This window comes from Podarcis raffonei, chromosome 17 (assembly GCF_027172205.1).
Source record: "Podarcis raffonei isolate rPodRaf1 chromosome 17, rPodRaf1.pri, whole genome shotgun sequence".
Classification (NCBI taxonomy): domain Eukaryota; kingdom Metazoa; phylum Chordata; class Lepidosauria; order Squamata; family Lacertidae; genus Podarcis; species Podarcis raffonei.
In genome coordinates this window covers 22,436,865-22,458,001 of record NC_070618.1, presented here as the reverse complement: position 1 = coordinate 22,458,001, position 21,137 = coordinate 22,436,865, and the positions used below count along the sequence as shown (strand labels likewise).

General features: G+C 44.2%; 1 protein-coding gene across 1 annotated transcript in view; it reads left to right on the top strand.

Annotated features, from left to right (window-relative positions):
• Positions 1 to 21,137, top strand: part of LOC128405339 (atrial natriuretic peptide receptor 1-like) — a 52,342-nt gene that overhangs the window by 20,936 nt on the left and 10,269 nt on the right. The window contains exons 11-18 of the mRNA XM_053371868.1: positions 768 to 911; positions 3,681 to 3,802; positions 6,111 to 6,252; positions 9,417 to 9,465; positions 11,439 to 11,543; positions 14,823 to 14,942; positions 17,130 to 17,223; positions 19,831 to 19,918. Coding sequence (XP_053227843.1) covers positions 768 to 911; positions 3,681 to 3,802; positions 6,111 to 6,252; positions 9,417 to 9,465; positions 11,439 to 11,543; positions 14,823 to 14,942; positions 17,130 to 17,223; positions 19,831 to 19,918 — 864 coding nt within the window. The remainder of the gene's footprint in view (positions 1 to 767; positions 912 to 3,680; positions 3,803 to 6,110; positions 6,253 to 9,416; positions 9,466 to 11,438; positions 11,544 to 14,822; positions 14,943 to 17,129; positions 17,224 to 19,830; positions 19,919 to 21,137) is intronic.

Below are 21,137 nucleotides of genomic sequence, written 5' to 3'. Positions count from 1 at the left end.
ACACCTTTTTCCTCCTAAAAAGTAAGGGGAAATGTCTGTGCATCTTATGGAGCGAATGTGTTGTCCCTGGCAGCGGCAGAGCTGAGGACTTTGGTTACTGGAGCGTTGGGGGCGTGGCACATCGCCCGTGCGAGCATCCTAATGGCGGCACCCGTGCGAGGGGGTGGGGAGAGGTGAGGCGGGGGAAGAGGGCTTTAGAACACTCTTTAGAGTTCCCTCCATCTGAGGGGCTCTGTGACTTGCATGAGAGCAGCCAGGAGCCAGCTCAGAGGGGGATCTTTCTCCCTCACACGCTCTGTCAAATTGAGACGGGGAGCTTTTTTTTTGCTTTCCTCCTCTACAAACTAGGTGTGTCTTATGGTCAGGCGCGTCTTATGGAGTGAAAAATATGGTAGATTCACAAAATGTTTTGGGGTATGTGTCCCCCCCAGAAAAAAGCATTGTGTCCATCTATAGCAGATTTTGGGAGCTAGGACACACACACACATATACACACACAAATTTACAGACCAAACCTATGCATATCTACTCAAAAGTAAGTCCTGCTGAGTCCAGTGAAACTTACTCCCAGTAAGTGGGTTACAGGCTTACATATGGTTTCAACTCCCAAAGCAACTACTTCACAGTGGCTATGGAGTTGTTCTGGGGCTCAAGCCCGAAGTCCCTTCTCAAGGAGAGACTTCTCTTGCAAGGGAAAGTGTCAAAAATGCAATGTTGTGTTCTTAGAAAGTATATGGCACAACCCAATTCCTGCCTGCTTGTCACAGAGAACTGGACCACCCAAACCTCTGCAAATTCATTGGGGGCTGCATTGAAGCGCCAAATATTGCCATAATCACGGAATACTGTCCTAAAGGAAGTTTGACTGATGTGCTGCTCAATGAAGACATCCCTTTAAACTGGGGCTTCAGGTGAGAGAAAGGTGACAAAGGTGGAAGTCAATGCTGGCATTTTCCTCACAGTTACTGCTTGGGATGAGGGAAATCTGTCAATTTTAGTTTCTCGTTCTCTCTCTCTCTCTCTCTCTCTCTCTCTCTCTCTATCCCCTCCATCTTAACTTTAGTTATGCACCTCAGTTTGTTTGTTTGTTTTAATTCTCATGGAAGTTCACCCACATTTTAGTCCAAATTTATTCTGATATGTGATTGTTTATTGTGGAATCTGCCTTGTAAGGGTTTGCGTTCCTGAAGAAGAAGAAGAAGAGTTTGGATTTGATATCCCGCCTTTCACTCCCCTTCAGGAGTCTCAAAGCGGCTAACAATCTCCTTTCCCTTCCTCCCCCACAACAAACACTCTGTGAGGTGAGAGGGGCTGAGAGACTTCAGAGAAGTGTGACTGGCCCAAGGTCACCCAGCAGCTGCATGTGGAGGAGCGGAGACGCGAACCCAGTTCCCCAGATTATGTGACTACCGCTCTTAACCACTACACCACACTGGCTCTCCAAAACTGACACCTCCAAAACTGGTGAGCTCTTTTAAGGAAGCCACCTAAATTGTGGAGCTTTGTTTAACCAAGGTTGTTGAGCCAAAGTTGTATGAAGGAGAACTGGGGACACCTCACCCATCCACTGAAAGGGCCAAATCCGGCATGTTCAGAATACCTGGAGAGGGGCGTGTGCACAAGGGAACAGCACTGAGGAAGAATCGCCTGCCATCCTGTTGATATATATCAGGGGTCAGCAAGGCTTACTGGGCATGGGCTGGATCACTCCCAAGGAGATCCTCAATGGGCCGGGCCAGCACAGCGCGACAGCAGCAATCACATATGTGCATGTCTGTGGCGCCGGAAATTGCTTCTGCGCATGCCCAGACGCCCAAAATCACACCTGTGCAGAAGCGATTTTCAGCATCTGGGTATGTGCAGAAGCGATTTCCAGTGTCTCGGAAGAGAGTCGGTACCAAAAAATGTAAACCATGTCATACCTCACCCCAATATTCTTTCAGCATCCTGAGCGGCTGGTCTTTATAGGCTAACAGTAAGATGGTTTCTGTTCCCAACAGAAGTAGCATCAGCTTTTGTAGATTAAAAAAGGAGAAAAGAATCCATCAGAGTTCCTGCATCCCAAGGCAGGTAGAAATAGGTGAGCAAAACAGGGAGCAGGTCTTGCAGCACTCACAGCAAAATTTCTTTCTTTCTTTCTTTCTTTCTTTCTTTCTTTCTTTCTTCCTTCCTTCCTTCCTTCCTTCCTTCCTTCCTTCCTTCCTTCCTCTCTTTCTCTCTCCAATTCAAATCAGTTCTTTATATCGCATGAGGGAAAAGAGAAGCTATAATGTATTACAACAGCATTTATAGAATGAGAGTTTTTTAATATATTTTTAGAATCCATTATATTAAAGTGTTAATAACAGAAGACAGTATTTGGCGGGGCAGAGGTTGTCTTGCTGGTGTGATTTGCATCATTCCCTTCATGGACAAATTCTCAACAACAACAAAAATGTAGCTGCTATATTGATATGAGATAAGATTATATATAGATGAAATAACAACAAAGCCCTCACTGACTTTCAGACTGATAAGAAGATATGTGTAATCATTTCACCAGATGGTGTTTTTGATAGAATATGGGATTTTAATTACAGCGAGGCATCATTAGGTAGATAAGATGCCAGTGTGATGCTGAGCCTGAAGTGATCTTTTAAGAGTGACTGACAGAGAGAACCTTACTTTGGTATCAAATTGTTGATTAGATTTTTTGCGTGTGGGTAGGGCCATAGGGACGTGGGTGGCGCTGTGGGTTAAACCACAGAGCCTAGGACTTGCCGATCAGAAGGTCGGCGGTTCAAATCCCCGTGACGGGGTGAGCTCCCGTTGCTCGGTCCAGCTCCTGCCAACCTAGCAGTTCGAAAGCACGTCAAAGTGCAAGTAGATAAATAGGTACTGCTCCGGCGGGAAAGCAAATGGCGTTTCCGTGCGCTGCTCTGGTTTGCCAGAAGCAGCTTAGTCATGCTGGCCACATGACCCGGAAGCTGTATGCCGGCTCCCTCGGCCAATAAAGAGAGATGAGTGCCGCAACCCCAGAGTCGGTCACTACTGGACCTAATGGTCAGGGGTCCCTTTACCTTTATGCTTAATAAAGTAGCTTAGAGCTTACAACCCAAGCCTAGCTCTGACTGTGTTTCATCTCTGCTGGACTCTGGATGTGTGCTCAGTGTCTCCAAGGCGTGAGTCACTATAAATCGTCAGGGAAGGCTGTCAGAACTCCCTAAAGCTGCACGCTGATGGGAGGAACAGGCTGGGAACGTTCCCGTCGTTTGCCTGGGGGTCATCCATGCCCCCGGCTGACCCGACAGATCGGTCCCCCACAAATACTCTAGATTACTCCTCCAGATAGCATTGCACATGGAACAATGCAAGCCTAAGTTATCAGAAGGCATGTGTAAGGGATCATTTTCAAGTACACTTTTCTTGTTTGACACCATAGAAACGATCCCTGAAATGTAAGAAGGGACCGACCTAGTGCAAGCAGGAAGTGAACAAGAAGAGCAAACCATCTGTGGATTTGAGGGGCGATAATTATTGAAACTCTTTGTGGAAGCCATACTGGCAAGATGCCTTATTGGATGCAAGTCAAACATCACTGCAATCTTTGCCCATTTGTTCCACGGAGCTCTTGAAGTGTTAAGTCTAGCCCTGTGGTTCAGTGGGCCATGTTAACACCAATTATTATCCCACCACTTTAGGCTTTCTTTCGCCACAGACATTGCTCAGGGAATGGCGTATCTTCACCAGCACAGGATCTATCATGGGCGATTAAAGTCCACCAACTGCGTCATTGATGACCGCTGGGTTTGTAAGATTTCAGGTAAGTGGAACAGGAGCTGTTCTCTCTGTGCTATGGAAAAGTACAAGTGGATATTGCCTTATTATGGGATAGTGCTGCTGATGTCCTCGCGGTCGCCATCCCCACATCTCCTGAAAACGATGAAACTATGCAATGTTACATTGCAAATGTCAAATGGCTCAACTTAGACCCATTAGCAACAAACAGCAATTAGCAACATGTCTTCAGGGTGGGGTTGTTGTTTTTTAACACACGTAATGTTTATCATGTAATATAGGAGGTTCTTTTTGCTATTTCTCACAGCCGTATTGTGAACACTCACTGGATAACAGTAAAAAACAAAAAAACAAAACCCCAAATGTTTGGCAGATCAAGCTCAAAGGGAGTTGAAGGAACAGACTGGCAGTTACTCTGCGCGTAGATAATAATGTTCAAAGTGCTTCACATATACGAATAATCCTTGCAAGACTGCTATAGGGTAGATGATCAGAACTATTATCTGTGTATTGCAGATGTGGGGGGCTGATGCAGGGAGACAGTAGCCTGTTTTAACGTCTGCCTACTGAGCTTGTGATACAGACAGGTTTGGAACCAGGGACTGTCAGGTTTGCTGCTCCATCTCATTCAGCCTGACGCACAGATTCCAAACACATCTACTTACTCCCTAGTGCGTGTGTTTAGGATTGTAGCTTAGCCACTATATTACAATAGCCCTTGGGCTGTATGCAGCATGTCACATACATCATTTTATTCACCCCTTTAGTCACATGTACCCTTGGGTAATTAATGAGTGGCACTTAAGAAACTAATTAATTAATTAAAATATCACGTCGGGACTAGCTCTGCTCCCCGAGTGATGCTCCCCAGCTGTTAAGATCTGCTCAGTAGGATCTGTCATTGATTAGACCCTTAGATATTATGTATTTCTAGGGACGTGGGTGGCACTGTGGCCTAAACCACTGAGCTTTTTAGGCTTGCCAAGAAGGTTGGTGGTTCAAATTCCCACAACGGAGTGAGCTCCTGTTGCTCTGTCCCAGCTTCTGCCAACCTAGCAGTTCAAAAGCATGCAAGTGCAAGTAGATAAGTAGGAACCGCTCCGGCGGGAAGGTAAATGGCGTTTCCGTGCACTTTGGTTTTTGTCACAGTACTTCATGCACCAGAAGTGGTTTAGTCATTCTGGTCACATGACCCGGAAAGCTGTCTGTGGACAAACGCCGGCTCCCTCGGACTGAAAGCGAGATGAGCGCCGCAACCCCATAGTCACTCATAACTATCCAGGGGTCCTTTACCTTTTAAAGGTAAAGGGACCCCTGACCATTAGGTCCAGTCGTGACTGACTCTGGGGTTGTGGCACTCATCTCGCTTTATTGGCCGAGGGAGCCAGCGTACAGCTTCCGGGTCATGTGGCTAGCATGACTAAGCTGCTTCTGGCGAACCAGAGCAGCGCACGGAAACGCCATTTACCTTCCTGCCGGAATGGTACCTATTTATCTACTTGCACTTTGACGTGCTTTCGAACTGCTAGGTTGGCAGGAGCAGGGACCGAGCAACGGGAGCTCACCCCGTCGCAGGGATTCGAACCGCCGACCTTCCGATCGGCAAGTCCTAGGCTCTGTGGTTTAACCCACAGCACCACCCGTGTCCCATTTTACCTTTTACCTTGTCATAGATTAGACCCTTATATATTATGCATTCCAAGGGAATGAGCTAGGGCTTTTCCAGGGAGACTTCCCTGGCTCCATTCCCGGAGAGACTCAGGCAGGGAGATGAATCTCGCCCTGCCTCCTCATATCTAGAATTCAGATAGCAGCATTTGGGAATCTCCTTGCAGCTTAATCTATTTGGGCCCTTGCTTATTTTTGGAGAATAGCCCTCCTTTCTCTTAGTCACAGTAACAGCCAATCAGATTTAACTATGTGACACCAGCCCGGAAGGCAGACCAAGCTAGTTCGGAATGACAGCATGTTAGCTGTCCTGTACAGCCCATTGCGAAGCGAGACAGTCAGATGTTCATCCTTACTGAGTGACAGCTGTCGGATGCGGGAAAGGGCTGGCTGCTACTGACAGAACTCTGAATGTGAAATGCTGATGCTGAATATTTAAAATGTGACTAATATTTTGACATCCAGAGAATTTGCTCTCATCCTCATGTCCGGAATTTGCTGAGGAGAATTCATTTCAGCTCTAAACTGAATCAGCCCATTTCCCAACTGAGAGTGTTGAAATGAACATCTCCTGTGGCACTCAGTTCAAAATAGTGCAAAACAACCAGGGGAAATTTCTGATCCTTTTTTTCCCCCTTCCCCTCCTTTGCTTCTCCTTGTGTCAGACTATGGCTTGCAGTTCTATAGAAAAGAAGATTATTTAATGGAGTCCAATGTTCCTCATAAGCACTTCACACAAATATATCTGGCGCCTGAGGCTCACGCCACACCAAACTTTGAACCAACTCCAGTTGCAGATGTGTACAGGTGATGATGATCATAAATGGGTCTCCCCCACTCCCTTTTTTCATGTATAATCAAAGTAAATTGTGTTACTATATGACGGAACAAACATGGGGGGTTGCTTTTTGTGTTGCTGGAATTATTCGCTGTTTTGCAAATAAGCTGTGACTACTGTACTCCTGTATAACAGATTATTCTTTCATAATCACGCTGTCCCATTCTCTTTCTCTCATTCGAAGCGTTACTTCTGTGACCCCATCAGAACTTCACGAGGCCACCCAGCAGAGCTTTTCCAAGTTTTTGAGGCCTTCTCTAACTCTGTTTCCCCTAGGTGATGTTACTTATCAAGTACCATCAGTCCTAGCCAGTATGACCAATACAGCCGTACCTTGGAAGTCGAACGGAATCTGTTCTGGAAGTCTGTTTGACTTCCAAAATGTTCAGAAACCAATGTGCAGCTTCTGATTGGCTGCAGGAAGCCAATTCCTGATTGCAGGAAGCTCCTGCAACCAATCAGAAGCCATGCCGGATTCTGAAAATTGTTCAAAAACCGGAATTCTCATTTCTGGGTTTCGATCTTTGGGGAGCTGATTTGTTCAGGAGGCAAGGTGTTTGAGATCCTAAGATTCGACTGTAGTTGAGGGGGTTAGAAGTTGTAACATAAAAGCTTATATCTAAGCATTCAAGTATGGTATCCGAGCTGTTTTTAACTAGCAGTCTTATGGGTTCTCTGCTTGGTCTGCTTTTATTATTCCATTGAGTCTCCTTCTGTGTTTTTTCAGTGTTCTGTTTTATTTATTGTTAATATTATGAAGAGCTATTCATCGTCCCAGGAGCAGCATACTCGTTTTTCAAAGAACTGAACGACGTAGACTGAAGTGGCATAATCGGGGATCACTTGGCAGCATGAATAATTTGTCCCCATTATAGCAGGCAGTTCTTCAACCCTCTGAGGCCATTTTGGGGAGGAAGAGCTTAAACTTAACAAAAACACCTGCAGTCGGTGTCATCTGTTGCATGTTTTGCACCCACAGCCTGATATGTGCTTCTTCAGCATATCATCAGACTGGCCTCTTTGGAGTTGTGAAAATGAGTGTAATGGATCAAGTTCTCTAATGTTTGATCCTCTTTTAGCAATGCATCGAGGTTAATTCCCATTTAGCAAGTTTCAAAGGGGTTTCGCAGATGTTTCATCTTCTTAGATATAATGTTGCCAGATACAAAAGAGGACATGAGCTTCTGCGCCATTAAATTGCATGACAAACTAAAAACCCCTCTTATGCATGACTGTTAAAACTGCAGGAGCTCTGTTCCCCTGTTTGGTGATGACAATCATCAGTCTTCTGATTGTCAGCTGGAGAGTACATCCACATTTGTGTTGGGCAATTTCTGAAGGTTTCTGGACGCACTTCTAGCATGTGGTGCTTTGTTTTACATTTATACAGTGGTACCTTGGTTCTCAAATGCCTTGGTACTCAAACAACTTGGAACCCAAACACTGCAAACCTGGAAGAAAGTGTTCTGGTTTGCGAACTTTTTTCAGAAGCCGAACATGCTCCGTTTTGAGTGCCACACTTCTGTTTTGAGTGTTACGCTTCCAATTTGAGTGTTACACTTCTGATTTGAGTACCACACTTCTGTTTTGAGTGTTACACTGTCTGTTTTTGCTATTTATTTTGCATTTTTGTTTTTGCGGCTCTTTTTTGTTTGTTTTTGTGACTGTGTGAAAACCAGTTCAGCTACTGAAGGATTGATTGATTGAGTGAGTGAGTGAGTGTAGTGCATTGTTTAACGCTTTCATTTTATGGATCAATGGTCTCGTTAGATAGTAAAAATCATGTTAAATGGCGTTTTAGGGGTTGTTTTTAAAAGTCTGGAACAGATTAATCCATTTTGCATTACTTTTAATGGGAAAACACGCCTTGGTTTTGGAACGCTTTGGTTTTGGAACGGACTTCCAGAACTGATTAAGTTTGAGAACCAAGGTACCAATGTACTGGGGTTAAAGGGAACTTTATTTCATTACCCATAGGGCACAACAATGTTATTTATAAGGAATGGGACCTGTACTTGGTTGAGTTCATTGAGCATGAAGATGGCACGCCATCTGAAGTAGACAGAAGCACCTCACTATGCTAAATAATTGGCTTTCATTAATCCGTTCCTTCGTGACTTATTTAAAGATACTAGCCCCAATCCACCTGAAAGTTGGCTGTTACTAAAGCTACAACCCTGTGCATACTTTCATGGGAGTAAGCCCTACTGAACAGAGTGGGACTTATTTGTAGGTAGATATACATATAGTTGGGACGCGGGTGGCGCTGTGGGTAAAAGCCTCAGCACCTAGGGCTTGCCGATCGAAAGGTCGGCAGTTCGAATCCCCGCGGCGGGGTGCGTTCCCATTGTTCGGTCCCAGCGCCTGCCAACCTAGCAGTTTGAAAGCACTCCCGGGTGCAAGTAGATAAATAGGGACCGCTTACTAGCGGGAAGGTAAACGGCGTTTCCGTGTGCGGCTCTGGCTCGCCAGAGCAGCGATGTCACACTGGCCACGTGACCCGGAAGTGTCTCCGGACAGCGCTGGCCCCCGGCCTCTTGAGTGAGATGGGCGCACAACCCTAGAGTCTGTCAAGACTGGCCCGTACGGGCAGGGGTACCTTTACCTATACATATAGTTGTGCCTTAAGTTCTGTTGAAATTAAGCAATCGTAAGCCAAAGTATTGTTGCTTTTAATGGGGCTTAATCATCATGGCTAAGTTTAGCCAGATGAGAGATTTTTCAAAGTTGTCACCTCTTCTTGGTAGTGGCCCCACATCTGTGGAATTAAATTTTGCTTGAGATTAGGCAAGCTCCACCCGTTGATTGTTTGAATGGGCTCTGAAAGTCAACTGCTTCCACTTTTCAAGACTGATCTAAACTGAGCTGCAAAATGTTTTATTCTTAGATTACTGTGTCTTCAGGTTTATGCTGGAGGATTTGTGCTGGCTTTTAAGATTATTACGAATTCCGGGTGTTTTAGAAATTATTTTTAGATAAGTTTTGCATTGCATGACAGTTGCTTAATTTCGTCTTCGCATGCTGCTTTGTTGAGTGCTTTCTCTTGAAAATTGGCTCCTGCATTTACAAACTAAACTAATCATTCTGTTTCCAATGTTCTGCCACTGGCAATGACTTATCTCCAATTTTGCAGCTATGCCATCATTTTAATCGAAATAGCAACAAGAAGTGACCCCACCCTGGTAAGATCTATGATGACTGGTACTTGACTGTTCTGCTCCATTTGGGAATGATTTTGTGTGTTTTAAAATTGTAGTGGTTTTGTTTGTTTTTATAATTGCATACTTTATTGTTGTAACCTTATAAATCTTAGAAATCAATAATTCCAGGGTGTTTGGGGGGAGTTGGGATTGTGGGAGACTGCTTTTGGGGGAAATGGGCAGAGATAAGCAGTTAATTATTACTGAGCCCTCAGCCCCCCCCAAAAAAATGTTAGATTTTTATATACCGGTATTTTGTGCAAAAACTTGCATAATTTCCAAATTAACTTGACTGGTTCTTCGGGTAATTAAATATCGGTTTTTAAATACTTGAGAATTAGAGTGTTATCTTGGTTCTGTTATGCTGAGAAGGCCAGAATGTTTCAGTCACACACCCTTGCTTGGGTCATTTTAGAATACAGTGGTACCTTGCTTTATGAACTTAATACATTCCGGAAGTCTATTCTTAAACCAAAGCATTCTTAAACCAATGCATGCTTTCCCATAGCAGCGGAGGACTCAATTTACACTCAACAGGAAGCGGAAGATGTTCCGCTTCCAAGGCAAAGTTCGCAAACCAAAACACCTACTTCCGGGTTTGCAGCGTTCTTAATCCAAGTTGTTTGTAAACTAAGCTGTTCTTAAACCAAGGTACCACTGTACTCACAGATTAGTGCTTCTCTATTGACATGAAAACCTTACCAGCGAGGTAAGGCAATCATGTTTGTGCTGGTCCCGAGGGTTAACCGTGCAGTATGGAGGCTGTCCGTCAGAGCTGAAGCTGGGTCCAAGGCAGGGAGTTGCTCCCGCAACCTGGGACTGGGCTGGATGGCTTTTATCTGCCCTGAGGCATAGGGCGGCCCCGGTCCACAGGTGACTCGCCTCTCCTGGCCTGGAGGCGAGCACTCCTCCTGCGGGAACTTAGTTCCCTCTGCCTCTCTGCCCTGAGCCTCTGCAGCTCAGGAGAGGCTGGAGGGTTACCGAACCCAGAGGCCACCTCACCTTCCCCTGACGGGGCTGAGAGTGGTGCACCTGCAGGCAATGGGCCCTCCATCACCTCAGGAACCAGAGCAGACTCAACTGGTGCCAGCACAGGTGAGGACCCTTCAGGCTCTGGCCCCAGCCCCGGCTCAGCTGGTTCTGGAGGCAGGGAATCCTGTGCAGGCTGGGCTTCCTCAGGTTCAGCCTCCGAGTCCAAATCCCAGGCCATCACAGTGTTAATCGTTTACATGCTCACTTACCTTGAAACGAACAGCATTCAAGTCAAGAGCTGTTGAACGAATCTTCTTTTGTCTGAACTTGGGGTGCCCTCCTGGATCCTATAACAGAACCTCAAACTAGGTTGAATTTGAGGTGAGGGTTTTTGCAAGGTCGTGAGAAGTGCTAGAACGGGTTGTAGGAATTCATTGAAAAGCAGAGTATAGATGTCTTAGGATGGCTTGCTCCCAAGAGACTGCGATCTCCTCAGAGTTAAAAACTGGCAGTGATCTAACCCCCTTTTTGGGGGTTCAGGTCAAAGTTGTTGAGCTTCTTTGGAGGGAGCCAGTGATCTACCAGTGATCTACCAAAGAGTTCCAGTGATCTGCCTGTTGGATGTGCCTGCCTTAAAGCAACACACACACACACACATTTTCTTGAACAAAAAGGGGCAATATGTGGAATTTTGCTGTGAATAAAAGGCACCAATGACAAAACTGGCGATTCTAAAATATTATTACTGTTATCCTTTTATTTGTTTAATTTGTAGACTGCCCTTCATCTGTAGATCTCAGGGCTGTTCACAGCATAAAATGTATTATATAATAATAATAATTTATTATTGTGACACCCATCAGACTGGCTTGCCCCAAAGCATGTGATTTGAAAGCGGATGTCTGTAGAGCACGTGACTCTTGCTGATTTCTATGATTACAATCTCCTTAAAAATAAATAAAGGCACTATTTGTGTTTTCCAGAAAGATGATACACAGTCAGAGGAATATTCTTTGTGCCCCGCTTTGACAGAATTAATATCAGAAAAATCTGAGCATGCCTGTCCCTGCCCTACAGAATATGTAGAGGTAAACCGAATGCTAATATACTCCTGTCTTCTTTATGGTGGAATTATTGTTGCAGAAGTGGACTGAAGTTGCCAGCTGGGAGCTGCCTTGGCCTGCTGCTTATCCATTTAATAGCAGCTTGATCTGCAGAAACCAGCAGGTGAAGTGTTCTGTGATGATGAGATGAGCACTATCATCTGCTACTATTAGTGGATCAGGCTGCTGGGAAAAGTACAAGGGGTCTGTGAAATGTTTGGCAATTGTAGCAGACACGATCCACGATCCATGTTGCCCTTGAAAGAAAGGGAAGGTTTCTTTTTCACTTAAAAACAAAACACACAGATGGAAGAAGAAGAAGAAGAAGAAGAAGAAGAAGAAGAAGAAGAAGAAGAAGAAGAAGAAGAAGAAGAAGAAGAAGGAAGTTTCCAATTCCTCCTCCAAGACAATGTGTGGCTTTAATATTCCTTAAAAATAGTATTATTCTGACAAACTGAAATGTCAGCTTGTCTCACAAAAACAGAATGCAGTAAATGATGCTTTTAATATGCAGCTACTGGAGTTTTATGACTTCCTGTGGTTATAAACTGTCAGATCCATGATCGTATTTAATAGTCGTTATGCTCTAGCTTCTGCATTTGAAAGGTGGCTGTCAATGAGCCAAAATATGTGTCTGGAGGGGGGAAAGTCTGTCTAGTTTAAAAGAATTCAAGCGTCACCTTGTCATTTTAGTTTGTCTGCCTGGGAAAAAATAGATTCGGGGAAGCCAGGACCACTTCCCCCTCTTCCTTGTTTCTTTCAGATTACTCTAGAGCAGGGTCTCCAACTTTTTAAGACTTTTTTTAGCTGTTTAAGACTACAATTCCCATCATCCCTGGCCACTGGTCCTGCTAGCTAGGAATGCTGAGAGTTGCAGTCCAAAAACAGCTGGAGACCCAAGTTTGGGGAATCCTGCTCTAGAGTAACGACTTTGAAAGATCTAGCTACATTGTATCTGTATATCTTCTCCTATAGAGGGCACAACAACTAGCTAAATGAACTCACTTTTTTTCCCAAAGTTTGATGATTATTGGCTTGTGGCAACACAGAGGTGGGCTTTTTCATCTGGTGGTGCCATGGTTGTGGAATGCCCTCCCTGCTAAAGTAAGAGCGACGCCATCAGTGTTGGCATTCTGAAGACAAGCATTCCCCTGAACTTAACTTCTGATTCTGTCATTTTCATTGTTGCACTTTTGAATGGTTTGTTTTGCATGGACAGGAGTCCCCCCAACCCCAAGCGACCCCTGAGCGGAATAATGACTCAATACAACGTGCTATGGGATTAAAATTATCCACAACTTTATTAAGTTTCAGATGTAGGGAGACCTTGGCTCATGCACTGGGTGTTTATCTTTCCCAGTCCCCAGCCAGGGATCTGGGAGACTTCAGGGCTATCCAGAACGTGTGGGGACTGGGCTGGCTCTGGAGAACATATGTTCAAGCAGAGAGGGCCCCGCCCCCCATTTCGCTGCCGTTGAATGACAACCTCTCGGCGTATGGCCAATGCCTCCCCCCAAGACCCCTTTAAGGGGAACCCTGAGATCACCGCCCCAAGGGGGGGGGTCACCACTTCACGCCCCCCCCATTTAGGAAGATTGACCTAAAGGATTCCGCCCAAGGCCTGAAACCGCCAAAGTTGTGATGTTTTGCTATGGGAAAAGCAAAACCTGTCAATGCAGGAAAATTCCTTTCCGGCCCTTCAACAGCAACCTTGATGTAACAGCTCCTGCGTACCTGTGGAGAAGAGGTTAACCTGCAAAAGAAGACTTAACTGAGGGAGGGGAGGGTGGGAGAAGCTCTGGAGCAGACTGACGCTTCGCAGGTAGGATTCACCTTCTGTTGTGTGGGCAGGGTGGTCCCTCCCCTTACCTGGCCGATCCCCTGGTAGTGCCTCCCCAGGCGGGATTGGGCGATTGGCTGAGGTAGGTGGAGACCTCCAGGTTTCCAGCCTGGGGAGGATGAAGGCAACCCAAACTACCAGGAGCCGCACTGGGATCCGGGGGGGCTGTGCGTGACCACGCAAAATGCGCCCCCCATTTGATGTGGGGAGCGGTCATTACTGTATATTTGAATTAAGGCTGTTTTAATGTCCCCATGGACCTGTTGCTGTGCATTTTAATTATGTATTGATTTTATAGCTGCAAGACCACTTGGGAGCCACTTGGACATACAAGTGGTATATAAATTAATAAACAGTAATAATACATTTTGATAAAGTGTTGAGCCTATTCTGGCAACTGGCGGTGATTAAGAGATGCTGACTGCCAGAAGCCAGAACCTCATTTGAACTGGAAGGAGTGACATACTATCCTGTATCTTTTTCTTTTTCTAAATTATATTTTATCAAATTTCCAAAGTTTCACATATGCACTTCAATACGTAGTAAATTTTTCTTTTCTTTTGTCAACTTCCCACCCCCTTTTATTTCTTCCCCTCTGCTGAACCCTACTTTCTATCTCTTATATCATAACAACAATACTATAATCTTTAATTCCTTCTGTTGCTCATAGTGCAAACCCTGCTTGCAAGTTCATACTATAATAGTTCTTTAAATAGTCCGAAAAAGTCTTCCATTCTTCCATAAAGCAATGATCATTACGTTCTCTTATTTTAGCTATTAGCTTCGCCAGTTCTGCATTGTCCATTTTCTTACTTATCTATTCATGTTTGGTGGGAATTTATTCCTTCCATTTTTTGTGCATAAAAAAATCCTAGCTGCTGCTGTTACATACATACAGTGCTTTGTTTTCTGGGGGCTACGCAGGGGTGCGCATTTTGTGAATCTAAGTTTGGCCTCATTGAGGGATAGTATTTCAATATAAGTAGGAAAATGAGAGTACCCCTAAACATTTTTTTTAGAAAAAAGCACTGCATACATAAACAGCTTAAACATCTTTTTTGGAACTTCTGTCCCCAGAATCCCTAAGAAAAAAGCTTCAGGGTTGTTTTTGTTTTTTTGCTATAATCACTTTGAACATCTTTTTTATCTCATCATATATCATTTCCCAAAATACCCTTGCTTTCTTACAAGTCCACCACATATGAAAAAAGATTCAGCTACCTGTTTACACTTCCAGAAATCATTAGAAACTTTCTTATACACGTTAGGCAATTTGTTAGGTGTTAGATACCATCTATATATCATTGCCATATAATTTTCTTTCAAAATATAGCGAGCATTAGCTTTCATATCAGCTTTCCATTTCAGCTTTTCCCATGCATCCCCTTCTATGTTATGTCCTAAATCTTCTTTCCTTCTTGCAGCTGATCAGGAGGTGTAGGAAGAGCAATCCAGTGCAAAGGCTTACCTTTGAGCAAGTCAGGAAGTTGCTGCAGAAGATGAACCCAAACAAAGTTAGCCCAGTTGACATGATGATGACTTTGGTAAGAATCATTCTTAGTTGGACCGGAGTGGACAACTCTTGGATGTGCTTGAAGCACATGAAAACGTTATTTAGGAATGCATATTCTGTGTCACTTGTTTGAAGGCAGTAAGGTGGCAGTAAAGAAAGAGGACATATGATTTTATAAATTAGCAAAGATTCACACCTGCCAATACCAAGGCATAGTTCCTCATCGTTATCTCTGTACAACAGACATTGTGCAGAAGCATTATGCTCATAAAACTAATGAGGATGTGAATGGCAGGTACTTCTTGCAAGGGGGGTCCAATGGACAGGAAAGAGGTTGCTTAACCATTTCTCTACCCACTGATACTCCTCTATATATGTTATGGGGAGTTTTAATGTTTGATGTCTTATCATGTCTTTAATCATTCTGTTGTGAGCCACCTAGAGTTGCTGGGGGAACCCAGCCAGATGGGCAGGGTACAAATAAATTATTATTATTATTATTATTATTATTATTATTATTATTATTATTATTAATTCCAGGCTATTTTAATAGTTCCCCACTCCATCCCAGCTTGCCTGTGAACTGAAAGTAAGTCTAGCTCTGGCAGACTGGTGGAGGTTGCATTTGTGGGAGATAACTGCTAAGCATGGGAGAGGTTCAGCATTCCTCTCTCCTGTTCACTGGTCCTCTTCAGGAAATGGACCTACATTCAGCAAACATGCTTTGTTGTTGTTGTTGTTGTTTAGTCATTTAGTCGTGTCCGACTCTTCGTGACCCCATGGACCAGAGCACGCCAGGCACCTCTGTCCTCCACTACCTCCCGCAGTTTGGTCAAACTCATGCTGGTAACCTCGAAAACACTATCCAACCATCTCGTCCTCTGTCGCCCCCTTCTCCTTGTGCCCTCCATCTTTCCCAGCATCAGTGTCTTCTCCAGGGAGTCTTCTCTTCTCATGAGGTGGCCAAAGTACTGGAGCCTCAGCTTCACGATCTGTCCTTCCAGTGAGCACTCAGGGCTGATTTCCTTAAGAATGGAGAGGTTTGATCTTCTTGCAGTCCATGGGACTCTCAAGAGTCTTCTCCAGCACCATAATTCAAAAGCATCAATTCTTCGGCGATCAGCCTTCTTTATGGTCCAGCTCTCACTTCCATACATCACTACTGGGAAAACCATGGCTTTAACTATATGGACCTTTGTTGTCAAGGTGACGTCTCTACTTCTCAAGATGCCATCTAGGCCTGTCATTGCCCTTCTCCCAAGAAGCATGCTTAGGGACATGCATTTCTCAAAGAAAGAGTGAACATTGGTTACCAACCATTGGTTACAGATACATGGGGGAAGGGGACTCTGATAAGCAAAGGAGGATTATACCTCTTTATTTTAAAATTTCCTATTTTTCATCATTCCTATAGGCTCAGTTTTGGATGTTTCTGGATAACTGTGGTTTTCTGATTTAAGGGAATTAATTGTCTGGTGAAAATCTGTCATGATATGATAATACTACAACAATGGTGTTTTCTTATTATTAGTTTTAATACAGAAAAAGCCCATGGAATTATACACACATGCACAGACACTTAAAATAGATTTACAAATGTAAATGTCTGAGATCCAAAACGGTTCCTTGTAAAATAGGTTAATTCTGCCGCAAGAAACAGTAATTATATAATAAATGCTATTGGCTACCACTCAATCATAGATTACATTTATTAGAAATAGTAAAGGAATTTAAAGACATTTCCTATGGGGTAGATCCTGGATAGATCAAATTTACTGTATACTCCACGGAAGACTTCTGTGTGGGTTACAAATATTAATTAAAATATTTATTTTAAAAATGCTAATAAAAGCAAACATTGAAAATGAGCTAAGATAAACATGTGAAATATAAATAAAATCAGTAACCGTCCCTTCACATTATGTGTACAGCTGGGGAAACACTGGTGTGCACGGGGTGGTTGTGTCTAAAAGCAATTTATTGGCTTTCAATTTGCAAATGCTCTCAGGCGTCTTTGAATTGTGACATTAGGGTATCTCCAAGTTCGTTCTGTTTTATTGCTGATGGCTTGTGGGCCTAGCTATGCAAGGTTGACTTCTGCCTTTGTGCAGAAGTCTGGTAGCAACATCAGCGGCTGGTAAATGCAGAGCCCATTATCTGACACAGAACGTCTGACGGGGTTGCTTGTGTTGAATACATTTTTGTTCTGCCTACCTAGATGGAGAAATACAGCAAACACCTGGAGGTGTTAGTAGCAGAAAGGACTCAGGACTTGACGCATGAAAAGCAGAAGACAGACCGCTTGTTGTATAGTGAGTGAATCGCACCACTGGGAATACAGCTTATTCTGATATAAAGGGACCCCTGACCGTTAGATCCAGTCGTGGACGACTCTGGGGTTGCAGCGCTCATCTTGCTCTATTGGCCAAGGGAGCCGGCGTACAGCTTCCGGGTCATGTGGCCAGCATGACTAAGCCACTTGTGACGAACCAGAGCAGCGCACGGAAATGCCATTTACCTTCCCGTGCTTTCGAACTGCTAGGTTGGCAGGAGCAGGGACCGAGCTATAGGACCTCACCCCGTCGCGGGGAATTGAACCGCCGACCTTCCGATCGGCAAGCTGTAGGCTCTGTGGTTTAGACCACAGCGCCACCTGCATCCCATATTCTGATATATGGCTTTGCTAAAGGGGGACTTTCAGTTCTGTGGGTGCTCCCATCATGGTCCTGTCAATAGCCCGAGTAAGGAATTCAAGGCAAAAATCCAGGTCAGAGGTCCAAGGCACTCAAAGCACCTTCAGGACCTTGGAGAGCTCCAACAGTCCAGCTGAGGAAGCTATGCAAGCTATAAGGGGAATTCAACATTGCCACAAGCATTTCAGCTTGCCAGAGAGAACAATCCTCCTTCTCCTCCTCAGAGCCAATCTTGGGGGATACCTTCTAGGAGGAGCAAGTGGTTGGTGCCAGGTGCCAGGGGGAAGCCAGCCCAGAGCTTCTTCTAGTGGGACTCATCAGTTGCCACCTGCCTGCTCTCTCTCTCCAGGCACTATGTGTGGGCTTATATATGTTCATTGGTCCTACAGGATAGTAAATCTCACCTCCACAGAGATGCTGGCTGACTGTTAAAAGGGTCTTCTCCCTATTTTCCCAATCTTTGGCTTCTGTGGTGCTGGGTTCTTGGCAGTTCTCCCAAGGATGGAGATGGAGCCTGGTCTTCCTCTTGTTCCTCCATCTGATGGTGCACAGCCCCCAGGTTGCGGGTCATAACATTCAGTATGCATTAAGTGGCTCTTAAACTTTGTGGTATTGGGGATCCTTCTTGAAATGTGCTTGTTCATTGGGGATCATTTCCATATTTCCTCACCCAATAGCAGAAATGGGGAACCTGTGGATCTCCAGTTGCAGCTGGACTCCATCATCCTTGGCCATTGACCATGTTGGCTGGGGCTGATGGGAAATGGACTCCACAACATCTGGAGGGACACAGGTCCCCCATCCCTCACATATAGCTACAGTTGTGGGGTGGTGCCTAAAAAGGCTTCCGAACTCACATTTAAGTGCTGGTGGCCACATTTCCCAAAGCCAAGTGTACATACAAGGAAAGATGTTGTGGTTCTCTTACAATTCTGCTTCAGCTGCTTGCACCGCATAAGAGGCAATGTGTTAGTGTCAAAATGAAAATTGGGTTGCATCTTCAGCATGTGATGAGCACATCAAAGAAACCTCTAGTGCAATAGATCCCAAACTGAGGAGTGGGGAGCACAATTGATCCACAAGCGTCACTCAGGTGGTCCATGAAACGTTCACATTAAAATTACACGTTGGTTTTTAACAGTCTTTTAGTGTAAGGACGCGGGTCCCAGCTCCTGCCAACCTAGCAGCTTGAAAGCACGTCAAAGTGCAAGTAGATAAATAGGTACCGCTCCGGCAGGAAGGTAAATGGCGTTTCCGTGTGCTGCTCTGGTTTCGCCAGAAGCGGCTTAGTCTTGCTGGCCACATGACCCGGAAGCTGTACGCCAGCTCCCTCGGCCAATAAAGAGAGATGAGTGCCGCAACCCCAGAGTCGGCCACGACTGGACCTAATGGTCAGGGGTCCCTTTACCTAGTGTTTCTTGTATCTCTTATATATTCTATATGGAATTTAAATTGCAATGCAACAAAATACAATGTAAGGAATTAAAGCAGCAATAGAAATAAAAAATTGTACCACACCAAGGACAGGGAACAACAATTGCTACACCAGACCGAAAAATAACAATTAAGTGATCCGCTAAGACTCTTAGCATTTTTCAAGTGGTCCCATTGGGAGTGTGGGGAGAGTTTGGCAACCACTGCTCAAAGTAGTAGAGCATTTCCCCCCGCCATGATTATTTTCAGAGTGGTTCCGGGGACCTTAGGCTACCCATTCGACCACAGTTTTAAAAGCAGAGGATTTTGAGAAAAGAATCCCAACAGATGAGAGTGGATATTATGAAGGAAAAGATAAAGATAGAGAGAACCCGATGAAGTGCACTGTTAAAAATAAAAATCTAAATAAAATACATAAGTAAGTTCCAAAGAAATTCTCAAAGACAGAAAAGGAACCAGGCTGGGGAGGGAGGAGGAATGATGTGAATAGGGACTTTACATTTCTGCGTCCTGAATCAACTGAGAATTTGGTTAGGTATCTGCTTACTGTGGGAGATTTCATACCAGTGGAATCAAACTAAATTGAGAAGACCAGTTCAAAGAGCCTGATGTCAATATATATCTGCTGCTTTCTGGTCAGTGGATGCATTTTATCTTGTCGTTACTGTAAATGCATGTATTGGCCAGGTATAGGATTCCACTGTGAAATCACTTTGTATTTATTAATAAAGGTTGGGTTTTAGTGGGTACTTTGCGTTAGTAATAATGGCTTTTGTTTGTTATACGAAACAGGCATGTTGCCAAAACAGGTAGCTGACGATTTGAGACAAGGAAAGGCATCACAGGCCCAAAGTTACATAAACTCCACTGTATTTTTCAGGTAAGTAGGACTGAACCCAGCAGCAAACCGCTACTTAGCCTTTGTGTGAATAGCTTTTTCAGAGACGTCAAGGTGCGGTCGATACCATGGCGAGATACGTTTTTATTCTTTGTGTCCTTCCACAACTGTCTCTGCAGATATATCGAAGCTGAGTGTTGCGGAAAGGTGAAACTCTCGGGGAGCACAGCCTGCAGCTGTTCTGCAAAAGACATGTGCAGTTTGGTGTGACTGCCATGGGTGCTTGTGAAGAGCAGCACACTCCTTCTCCATCTCTAACATTTAGCACGTATCTGATATGATGATGATTTATTTTCATGACCATATTCATGGTGATGATTGATTCGTTCACATAAACGTTCCTTGTAGGCCTCTGCAAAGATTTTTTTTAAAAAAATTGTAGATGCATTTAGGAATTAAATTAACTAGACGTAAAGATTCATGTCGTCTCGTCTAAGCAATGTCAACACTGCATTGTGTTTTTTGAATCTAGGAAAAGTGGCTGCAACAAGGAAGTTTTTTCCTCCTTTGGTAGTAAAACTTCCCTTCCCATTACACATATTGATAAAGCTATTGTTGCCGTATCAAGAGTTTAGTGCCATGTTAGCCATGCAGGGAAAGTTGCTCTAATTATGCTAGAGAACTAATAACCTGTACACTGCTTTTTATGAAAGAATTTTTGTTCCTCTTTTTTTCTTTCTGCCTTTGAGAGAGTCATCACCATTTAGGATTTGTCTGAAATGCTTCACGTTTCAGCATTCAGCAGGCGAGCCCATTAAAATTCTGCAGATTAATGTCTTCTGATTTATGCTTACATCTGCTTGTCTGCAGATGGACAAGATTTATACACGACAGGATGGACAACACAGAGATTTATTTGCCCAACAGATGTAACTCTAACGTATAGATAAGAGATTATGTACTCCTCTTGTAAATGAAGTTTGATTGGTATCAGAGCAGATTTTGTGAGGGTACGAGGCAGCTCTTTTGTCCCAATGAATATACTTTAAAGAAATATCAAGATCATTGCATGGATTCCCCTCCCCATTCAAAGTCCAGTAAATGATTTCTGCTTCTACCATTAAAATTAATGGGAAGGTCTTCTTGGCAGGGGAGGCCCATATGAAGTCCTTTCAGCTGCAACAGCCTGGGGAAACATAATTCAAATATTGTTTTCACCAGCGCTTTATAAAGGAATGTTATCTTCCACTCCCCCAACCTG